Source organism: Merops nubicus, unplaced genomic scaffold (assembly GCF_000691845.1).
Source record: "Merops nubicus isolate BGI_N331 unplaced genomic scaffold, ASM69184v1 scaffold1677, whole genome shotgun sequence".
Classification (NCBI taxonomy): domain Eukaryota; kingdom Metazoa; phylum Chordata; class Aves; order Coraciiformes; family Meropidae; genus Merops; species Merops nubicus.
In genome coordinates this window covers 27,260-38,050 of record NW_008620765.1, presented here as the reverse complement: position 1 = coordinate 38,050, position 10,791 = coordinate 27,260, and the positions used below count along the sequence as shown (strand labels likewise).

Here is a 10,791-nt window from a genome sequence, read left to right as displayed (position 1 = left end):
CTTTGGCTGCCCCTGCAGTGGCTGGCATCTGGTCCAGCCTGGGACCCTTTCCCCAGGGGCTGCCCCCTAGTCGGGGGTGACTGTGACATTTTGCCATCAGGGGAGAGTCGGGTTCAATACCAATTTTGTATTTATTTGTACATATTCCATTTTATTATCATTATTACTATTATTACTAGTGGTAGAATTAAAGCTGTTTGGGTTTTTTGTTTGTTTGTTTGTTTGTTTGTTTCTAATCAACAAGTCTCTCTCCCTTGTTTCCTTTCTCTTTTGCTTTGGGGATCAGGGGAGGGGGTTAACAGAGCATCTGTTACGGTTCTGGGGGTGGCCCTGACCCTAAACCATGACAGGGTGGCTCAGATACACATAGCAGCTACTTACTCTCTTAGCAGGATCTTCACCTGCTCCTTAAGTAAACTCTTTATTCTGCTTCAAGATTTCTGCATCAAGGGTGACCACAGGCTGACAGGTCAGAAGAAGAGAGAAAAAACAATGCAGTGAAACTCTTCCTCTGCCTTTCTCTAGCTCTGCTACTGCAGCAGTTGTTTGACTCTCACATCAGGATAAACTACATCAGGGGTGTTCTGACACAGTTGGTAACTGGACTAAGTTGGTTTCAGTCAATTTGTTGCATACAAGTGCTCTGGCTGTTCATGGAGGCATTAGTTCTGTACAGAACCACCACCACCACACACTTGGCCTCTGAGGTTTATCGCTTCTTAACACCTCAGAACTGCCCAAGGACCACAAAGCATTTTATAGAGTTCTACTCACATGAGGTCTGTATTCTGCTAGGTCACCCTTCTTACAATCATTGAATCATTTATACCAAAAAGTGTAAGCCAGAGAAAACATTGTGAAGTTAGTCACATGCAAGGCTTAAAAAGGCACATATGAGAATGAAGAGCATGGGGAAGTTGATGTTTCAATGGCAAAGAAGCGTAATCCTGGTTTCTTTTGTAACGTTGGTATAAAAATCACAATTGAAACCAGCAGCTTTGTAAGCCCCTAGAGATTCCTGCCACAGCCTGCTGTACCAAGCAGAATGCAAAACCCCTGTGGAAGACTTTATTTCCTCCTAAAGCTTTTCATCCTCACATGGCATTTCTTCAGTTTACCCGTTTATGACTCATCCTCTTCTTTAACAGTCACCTGGTGTGTTTACTCTCGGCTGCTGCCACCACCACCTCTTCTTCCTGAGCTGCTAAAATTAGTATTGCAAAACGCTTGCACACCCTTGAATGAGAACACGTCATGTAAACCACAGGATGCACGCGTGCCTACAAAGCACCTTGCAGCACAGGGACCAGCCTGCTGACATCAGCAAAACTGCCCTCCATAACCAGGCACAAACACTAATGGGAAGGTACAAGCCCAGAAGGATACTGCTTATTGTTTTGTCTCTCAAATGCAAGAGGAGCAAGGAAGTTTTTATTTTTTGTTTATATACAACCAGATTTTGAAATGGAAGCACAGAAACCACTGCTAACCTCAGCATATTAACCTAGCTGTCCCAGTTCAGCACCTGCCTTCCCTACCTGAACCTTCAGCCAGCACCAAGGCAGTGTTCACATGTGTTAAAACCAAGTCCTTTAGAAATGGATGATTCTGATAGTGACAGATTCAAGACAAAGCTTGTTCCATCCACGTGCATTCGGAGGTCCAAACTAAGCTCTCTGCACTTTTTGCTCAGCAGGCATTCAAGCCTTGCTCTTGAGGAGCCCACCCTGGTGCAGCAGCCTCAGCAGACCCGACACACGGTTTTGGCGTTCCCACACTAGGGCTCAGGAGGAGACATTAGATTACAGAGATTAAGACCATTCCTGCACAGACAGAAAAAGCAACTTTAGCCCTTTCAGCTGGAAGAGTCAGATGATCCCTCCCTTGCTTAAGATGTCATTATCCAAGATCCCTTCCTCTGCAATGCCTCATATCCTCCTGTCAGTCTGCAGCTTAAACCGCTCCTGTTTCCAGTCACATTTTATTTGCATTTACAGCTACACAACATGCCAAGCAATTCCTTTCATCTTCATCTCTCTGCATGTTAAGATTATCCCTTCACTAAGGAAGAGATTCATCTGGCATCTTAGATGAAGATATTTTCCCTTCACAGACAATTGTTTGTCTCCAGCAAGTACTTGTTCTAGATCTCCTCTGCAGCTTGTAGAGGCTACAGTTGGGTTTGGGATGTTTCACTGAACACAATACTCACTGCTCTCTTCTTCTAGCCAGGCACCTGTAACTACACACCCACAACGACTTCTAGCTGCGTTGTGTACATGTGCTACTTAAACCTCCTGGCTAATAACACACCAATACAAATAAGGGGTAAGGAAGAGGCAAAAATGAAGTCAGGATCACGCTGGTAATGATTAGAAAGTCAACACATAGGGAAGCAAATCCATGGAACTTTAAATATTTGCCCCACATAAGAACAGCTGCTTTTATTCCTGCACACCTACCTGGAGGAAACAGAGTCAGAGGAAGTGGCAAACACTGTATGTAAAAATAGAATTATAACGAGGTGTCCTTCAGGGATTCTATCATTTAAAATAGTATGCAAATACAGCTGAATGACTAGCCTTAAAAAACATCTATTGCAGCAATAGAATTATAATAAATAAATAAATAGAAATGAAACTTTCTTTCAAGGGCAAATTAAAGTAAATAAATGGCACATTTCAAGAATGTTTTTCTGCTCACTATCAGTTCTGTTTTGGGAAGAAAAAAATATAATGAAGCATTTCAGCACAAAAAGATCCAAAACATGAACTTAAAGAGAAGGAGGAAGAAAAATAAAAGAATACAGGAACCATATCCAGAAAGTGAGCTCCTACTTCACTCCAACTGATAAACATACTTACATATTTCAACCCAATATTTTGAAGGTGATGGGTGTGTAAGGGATGCACTTCATTGTGCTTATTTCTCTACCAGTTTATTATTCTCTCTCTTGTTGTACAGAGTTGCATCCAGCTTGCCAGGAGAACACTATCAATGAAGCTAAAGCAAACCTCAAACTTTAGTAAGGAGCTCTTGACCTAGTGGTAAAGGCTAGAGTCACCCAAGACAGGCTCATGGCACTCAGCTGAACTACCCCATTGGCCTGAACCTCCAACCATCTGCTCAAAGCTTACATAAAGCTGAACTTTGTCATCCTTTACCTTGGAGTTTGCTACAAAAGTCTGTGCAAAGGAAAGATTCAGCTCAAAGTGGTAAAATGGTTGATCAGAAGAAGGTTTTCAAACTACAGCATGAAGTTGAACAGTAAAAATATTCACAGAAACATGTACCCCACATGGTTAGTGCAGCCTCATACTAAGGACTCAAAATGAATTCACTAGCCATGGAACTGTTTGGGAAGCATATAATGTTTTCAGAAACAACAACCTAGTTCAAACGAACAAAAAAAAAAAATGTTTGGGGAAGTCCTACTGTTTCTGTTACATGTATCACATCAGGAAATTGTAAATGTCAAACAATTTGGTAACAGGAGCTTAAGCAATGTGTCTTTGGGGATGGGAAGGAGTATGTAGTAACTCCATACTAGACAGCTGAGTAAGAATTCAAACAGATCACTTAAACCAACAAGGCAAGTCAAACAGAGCTTGAAGTTTTTCCTTGATATTCCAGTCAAGACCCCTCTTCCAGATACCAGCAGAAACTCTTGCCCAGTCTTGTTTATCATGCTTCCCTCCAATACACACAGGAAAAAATCAAAAAAATATTGCCAAATAATAAACAATTCACAGAAAACTAATTCCAAATCCTTGAGAATATGCTGAAGATAAAACACAAATGCTTGTTGATAGATTACAGTGTAGAAATTAAGTAGACTCTACAACATTTTTTATTTTTACCCATTAGAAAATATATGACAAGCTTAGAGCACATACAAATAACATTCATATTCTGAAGTTTAAAAATGATCCTTTAGAAGGACCATTTTGGAAAGCCACTGAGCAAGAATACTTCATGATTTATCAGAGAGATCTCTATTTCCCTCAAGTTAAAGGAATGCCTGTCTTCCATTTTTTGATTTTAACTATCCCATCTTACAAGTCAGCAGTTCAGATCTGCTGAGATAAAATCCCCAAACATACACATAAACCTAAAGAAGTAACACTTGAAAGCTACAGATACTTTTCTGTGTACTTCTTACACCTCTTACCAGTAATTCATATACTGTTAAGAGACATGTTTTAAGACATACTACTGTTGAAACAGCTGCTAAAGAAATACATTTGTCACCCTTCAGAAAGCTCTTCCTTCCCACAATTACCACTAGACAAGAAACACCTACTGCAAAAACATTAAGGTTGAGTTAATTCTAAGATGTCAACGCCAAGACTTCAACTAAACAGCTTTTGTCATGTAATGAGGTACATTCTGAGGAATGCAATGAGGAGAGAAAAAAAAATCCCAGCAACCCAGAAACCTGGGGAATGCTTTTACCTTCCTCCTAGGGAAGCGTCAGCCCACGTGCTGTCCACGCATCAGCCCACCCCAGCCTTCTGGTGCCAGCTTCTGACATTTAGAGAAGCCTTATTTCAGCAGGCTTAAGTCACAGCATTCATTTTATACTTACGTAAAAAGTGTTTTTCCAGTAAGGCTATTTCCAGGTGACCTTTGATCTCATTCAGTCTGTCAGACTCTGTTCTGTTAAAATCCTGGACTCCCGAAGCCATGATGATGGTCCCTGGACCAGCCTATGAGAAAGTCAGAACACACCAATAGCTCAGGGCACATTTTCTTTTGTCATTTCAATACATCAACTTACTTCTGGGGCAGTAAAGAAACAGCCACATGAGAAACGTGTGTCAACAACTCTGCATGCCTCTTATTCAGCATTAAATTACCAACATAGAGGAGTCAAAACTAATCAAATGCACAGCACTTCTGCCATGTGAGTTCACAGAATGCAATCCTGCAGACCTCAGGGAGTTACAGAAAACAAAGATATTTTTCCCTCCCCTTACCAGTTATGCTGCATCACCACTTAACCCCTCTTCTGCTGGTTTAAAAAGCATATTTACACTATCACTCTCCCTTTCACATTAAATAAACCGTCAATATAATGTATTTTACATCTGAAATTGTGAAGCTAGCAAAAGTACTACTTTTATAGATATTTACTGAGCTATTACAAGGCACATATGGTATATTTTAATAGCCATTTATGGAATGTGTAATTCTGAAGACTCTCTGCAAGGAAGATGAGCATAGGGGTCCCCTGCTCCCCCACTTCCAGCACAGCAGTTACTGCTGAGTGATGTCACTGGTGCTCAGAAGCTCCTCCTGACAAGCCAGAAGAGGGAGGGAATCAGGAGGGATAGTGTGATTTGACAGATTAACCAGCAACTCTCAAATGAACATGGCACTGGAAATACTGCAGAATGCAGGAATTGGAGCAGTATGACTAGTTAGGAAGAGCAGTGACAATCACCACCTCCACAAAGCGAGCACAGAAAAACCCCAAGCCCACACAGCAGAAGGCAGGTGAAGCTGTCTCTGGCATACAGTGGGCATTTCCAGAGAGCAGCAGAAAGGGTGGGTGAGGGCATCATTTGGGTGATGGCTCTTCAGGCACTGTGTGCAGTCCCCACCGGGTACAAACAGTCTGTCAGTGGGAATTACAGGAGATTCCAGAACAGCTTACACTCAAAGTGCTAGATTACAGAAGCCTACATGTAAGAAATGATCTCAAGAGGGATTTATTTACCTCTCTTAACCATTCCCCCACTCCTTGATTGATCTCTGAAAACATACATGACCTTGTACTGCTTTCAGAAGCCAGCTTGCATACATGTAACCATGACAGCAAGAATTACGTATAGAAACTCAACTAATCTACAAGACAGTTAATGAAGAGATATTTTCTGTGTTTCAGGAAACATGTGGAAAGCCCACTGACAGCAAGTACTTTCACTGTTGAGAACGACTGGCACTTTTAACATAAAGTAGTGTGGAGATAAATATTAAACATCTGTTTTCTTGCTGGAGCTGAACAGATGCTGAGTTTAAGCCTCAGAATTTGCCCACACAGGCAAATTAGCACTCTGTGGGCATTTACTGCACAGCATTTACCTGGCATCAACTCTCCACCTGGGCTTGCTCAACACAGTGCCATGCAGAGATACTATTTGCAGTCCCAAAAGTAACACACACCCACACAGTACACTGCCAGTGCTGCTGGCTCTGACAAGAAGCAGAAGCCATTAGCTCAGAGCTCAGCAGCAGCCCTGCTGATTGTTCCCATTTTGGAGCCAGCACCAGCTGTGTCTCAGCAGAGGAGGACAGACCCCAGGGCAGTTCTCACCTGGGGAGCTGCAGCACAGAATGGGCCTCCCTATGCTCCACAGCTCCCACTCACCCCCGTGCCTTTAGCCAGGGAGGTGCACCACGACAACCCACTGGCAACCACTCCAGTCACTGCTGAGGAGTGACAGTGTGCTATCCCTTGCCAGGCACCTGTAGAGCCCCCAGGCAGATGGTGTGGCTGAAGCTGAACAGCAGCACCCCTACAACACCCTCACACACAGGCACGGGGGAACTGTGATGAGAAGACAGGCTGCTGCCCAGGAGTTACACAGCCTGGCTTTCCATGCTGGATATCCACACCAGGCACCAAGGGGCAACCTCTGCTCTCAGCACGGGGCAGTTCATAGGGGCCTGTCTAAAGAAACAGTGCCACTGCTTAAGAAGGAATGAATAGATAAAATGACATACAGGTGCAAGAGCCAGATGCTGTGCTCACCAGGAATGTGCCCAGGCTCTGCACATCAGCCCAGGGCTCAGGCAGCACCTGGCTCCTGCCCAGCCAGTCCCCTGTCCCCAAGCCACGTGCTGCCACGGGGACAGGAGCATGGGGATGGAGGGAAGGGAGGAGGAGAAGGAAAAATGGGCTGGCAGATACCTAAGCATATTCACATTGTCATCCTCATTGAAAATACTCAAGATTCTTCACCCAGAGATGACCTCCAAAGTTAGAGAAAAAAAAAAAAAGGAAAAAACCCACTAGTTAAATCCCAAGGCTGCTTGCTAAGAACACAAGGAGAAAGATCATGTAATTATCATGTAATAAAAAAATGGTTTAACCAGAGTAGTAAGATACACAGTGATATAAATCTGGTGGAAAATAAAGTGTCCAATTTCCAAAATTAGTGACACCATAACATATTAGCAAATACAATTTAGAAGTGTTCAGAAAACCAAGCATGGCCAGGACAGTGATATGGGAAACATTTAAGCAGATACTGCTTTTGTCTCAGAAGGTTTTTTGCCCCACATGAATACACCTCATTCTGTCGAGAAGTGTTAAAGAGATAAGAAATAAGGTCTATAAATTTGCTGCAGGTCAACTGTCTGCCTTTGAATTTAAAAAGTACCTCTGTCTAAAGTTAGCATAACTGACTCATCTCAAAAGTTAACAAAAATTTATCTTGCATTAATTCCAATGTTAACTGGGTAAAGATTTCTCATTTCTTCTGCCTCTGTAGGCTAATGCTGGGACTCGGGCTGGATTAACTTCACCCAAGTCACTCCTCAGGGCATGTCCTGGCCACTGCCAGGACACGACTCAAGGAAGAGGTAGTTTAAATACAAACTTTTAACTTGCATTCGCCTGAGCAGCAAAAGGGGGAGAACAAAAAGTCTTCAGTAATACAACAAACTACAGAGCTAGATTAGAGAGGTTTCTCCACTGATACTTCATGTGCATTTTCTTACTTCGAGTTATGAAAAGGTTCCCTATGGCTGCTGCAAGGAAAACCCAGCAACACTGCTCAAGAACCATGTGCATGAATAGTTAATCCTTAGTAGTTATTCTTGGAAGCATACCCATACTGGCAGGCTCCTAAAACACAGCTATATTTTACATAAATTTAATAAAATCTAGCGCTAGCCAGATTTAGAGACTGTAATGTCGTAATGTACCTTCCATTCATTGTAAATGACATGCCTGATACAGAAGTGTTTAAAGTTTTAATTGACATGTTTCAGGAAAAGCCAAACTGCACTGGAACAGCAGTTAATGGAAATGTTTTCTGCACCACGCCAGCTCAGACTGAACCCTAGCACTGTGAGGGAACCTGCCTAAGTAGCTTCCACTGCTTCCAGTACAGTCTGCCAGGCAGGAGAGCGACGCCACTGGGAATCCTCACCACCAGCTGAGTGCAGAACCTCCACGGGCCTAAGCACAGATCTGCTCCTTCCCTCCTTTGCCAAAGGGGACATGATCCTTCTCTGCACAGAGGTCATTCATACACCTGTACATAGTATGGAACGTTTTCTTCCTCTTTATAACAATGGAAGATCTTTCACATTAAGACTACACAAATTCATCTACGGCACAAAACGTTAAAATGATGCAAATCAAGCCAGAACTGGCACATGCAAAGGCAGGCTATGATCTTCAGGGCACAGTCCCCCTCCCTGAACATTTGCATCTTAACAAATCAAGTTGCCAGAGCAATGTTATAAAGCTTTTTTAGGTGCATGTCCTGGTTTTGGCTGGAAGAGAGTTAGTTTTCTTCCTAGTAGCTGGTCTAGTGCTGTGTTTTGGGTTTAGTGGGTGGTTTAGCTGTTGCTAAGTAGCACTTATCCTAAGTTAAAGACTCTTCAGTTGCCCATGCTCTGCCAGTGAGCAGGTGCACACAAAGCTGGGAGGGAGCATGGCCAAGACAGCTGACCTGGACTAGCCAAAGGGATGTTCCAGACCACAGAGCATCACACTGAGTATGTAAGTTGTGGGGGGGCTGGCTGGAAGGGGTGGATGGCTGCTTGAGCATTAGACAGCAGGTGGGGAGCAAGGGCACTGTGCATCACTTGTCTTTCTAGGGTTTTATTCCTCTGTGTTTTGTTATATTCCTTCTCAATAAAACTACTCTTTTTATTATTACTATGTTTTATTTTAGTTATTAAACTGTTCTTGTCTCAACCCACGAGTTTTACTACTTTTATTTTTTTATACTCCTCCCCACCCCATGGGGAGGCCACGTGGTGCTTTGGTGAGAGTGCAGAACCCAGGCAGCAGGCAGGAACTCACCTTGTCTCCACAGAACAGGGAACTACGACGGCACTGAATTAAGGGGGCTTTACCCAACAAGCAACATTACCTGAATTTCCAACGTCACAACAAATCAAAAGCTAATGCATCCACTATCAAGAAGTAGAAATGGACCAGGTTACCCCCTCTACCTGTTTTGCAACTGTGGTGTTTTTATAAAACAATGCAGAAATACAATTGCTGCATACAGTGCTGAATGTCCTTGCTTTAAAACAAAACCAAAAACCATCAACTACTTCTGGTAAAGAGGAAAGGGAGGAATAAATCTGGGAAGCCATTCAGGAACTGAAAGAGACGCTTAGCAAAGAGTTCATCTGTTAACCAACATGGCTGTCTTGGCAATGGTCTGATCAGAGTGCCCAAATACTGAGAGATCTAAGAAAGTATCTATTATTCAAGACACATGTGGTAGTCAGGGCACTTCAGTGAGAGGGGAAGAAGTGCCCACGCAGGCAAACTGCCAACCTGTAAATCAAGATCAAACTAGTTGAAACTAAGAGTAAGACACCTTATGAGCAAAAAGTTTCAGAAACTACTGAGGAGAATTCAAAGGAAAATAAACAAATCCTCCCAATCCCAAGGTGTTCCTAGAGGAGCTAGCCATGTGCTTTACCCAAGCACAAGTTAGGATGTTTATTACTGAATTAAACAGATAAAGCTCACAGTTTTAAGGTAAAGAATAAGATGGCCTCATCTGGCCACCCTTTCTGTCCTTCCACAGGGTGTAAATTTTGCACATGCTGCTTCAGTGAGACATGAAGTGTTGGGACTAAGCCCACTGCTCTATCTGTGGCCTGGGAGTGAACGTTCCCTTCACTTGCTGGAAGTGTGCAACAGAAGATGTCCTTCCTTGCAGACGGTCAGAGCTCTGCTTTTATCACAAGGCTTTTTACTCTAAAACTCCCATTTGTGGCAAGGTTTCACATACACTTGTCAATTCAGACACATACATAAAGAAGAGGCACCTAATGTGCACATTTCTAAGTGCACTATGTACCCTGGAGGCACGGTACAGAAGGGCCTTTCATTCATATGACTGTGCTGTACTGTTCTAAGAGACAGAGATCTTTCTTTAATGGCTCTGTAATGATTAATACACCAGACTGGGGGCTGGGGCGTGAGGGAGTAGAGGGGGTAGAGATGAAGCCTTTGTCAAGGGAACAGTTGACAGTGGAGTCAGATACATCTACGTATCAAAGGTGAAGACAAGGGGACCAAGACTCCAATCTTGCACGCTGATGCTCAGTTCCGTGCCACCAATCTTGCCCTTCAAGTCTGTGAGTTCTGTAATTGGATTTTAATAGGAATAGTGAAGCAACATGAGTGGAAGCACAGCACAGCTCACATCTATCTGAGAAGACATACAGCCTAGCTTCAATTTATGCAGAAGACTTGCATTGACTTTTGTATGCGTTCAACAGTTCCCCAAAAGTATTAAACAAGAAGAAACCAACAAGACTTGGTCTTCTCACAATCAGTGTAAAAACTAGTGTAATGGTTTGAAACCTGCTGCCCCTGGTGGGTGGAGATCTGAAACCCTAAACCAGGTACAAGCCTGAATGAAAGGGGCGTACACCTGTCCTATTCCCACTCCCCTTTTTCCTGTCCTCGGGACTTCCTGCCAAGGTCCATACAGGGGTGAGAAAGGCACAACTCTGCCTCTGCCTCTTGCTCTTGCTCTTGCTCTCTGGCTCCCTTGCCTTTCCCCCCAGACACACGCTGCT

The 10,791-nt window shown here is 43.2% G+C and overlaps 1 protein-coding gene across 1 annotated transcript in view; it reads right to left on the bottom strand.

Moving 5' to 3' along the window:
• LOC103776672 (GRAM domain-containing protein 4-like) overlaps window positions 1-10,791 on the bottom strand; it is a gene marked incomplete at its 3' end in the record, with an annotated part of 40,182 nt that overhangs the window by 26,677 nt on the left and 2,714 nt on the right. Inside the window, exon 2 of the mRNA XM_008944190.1 lies at window positions 4,589-4,709. Coding sequence (XP_008942438.1) covers window positions 4,589-4,709 — 121 coding nt within the window. The remainder of the gene's footprint in view (window positions 1-4,588; window positions 4,710-10,791) is intronic.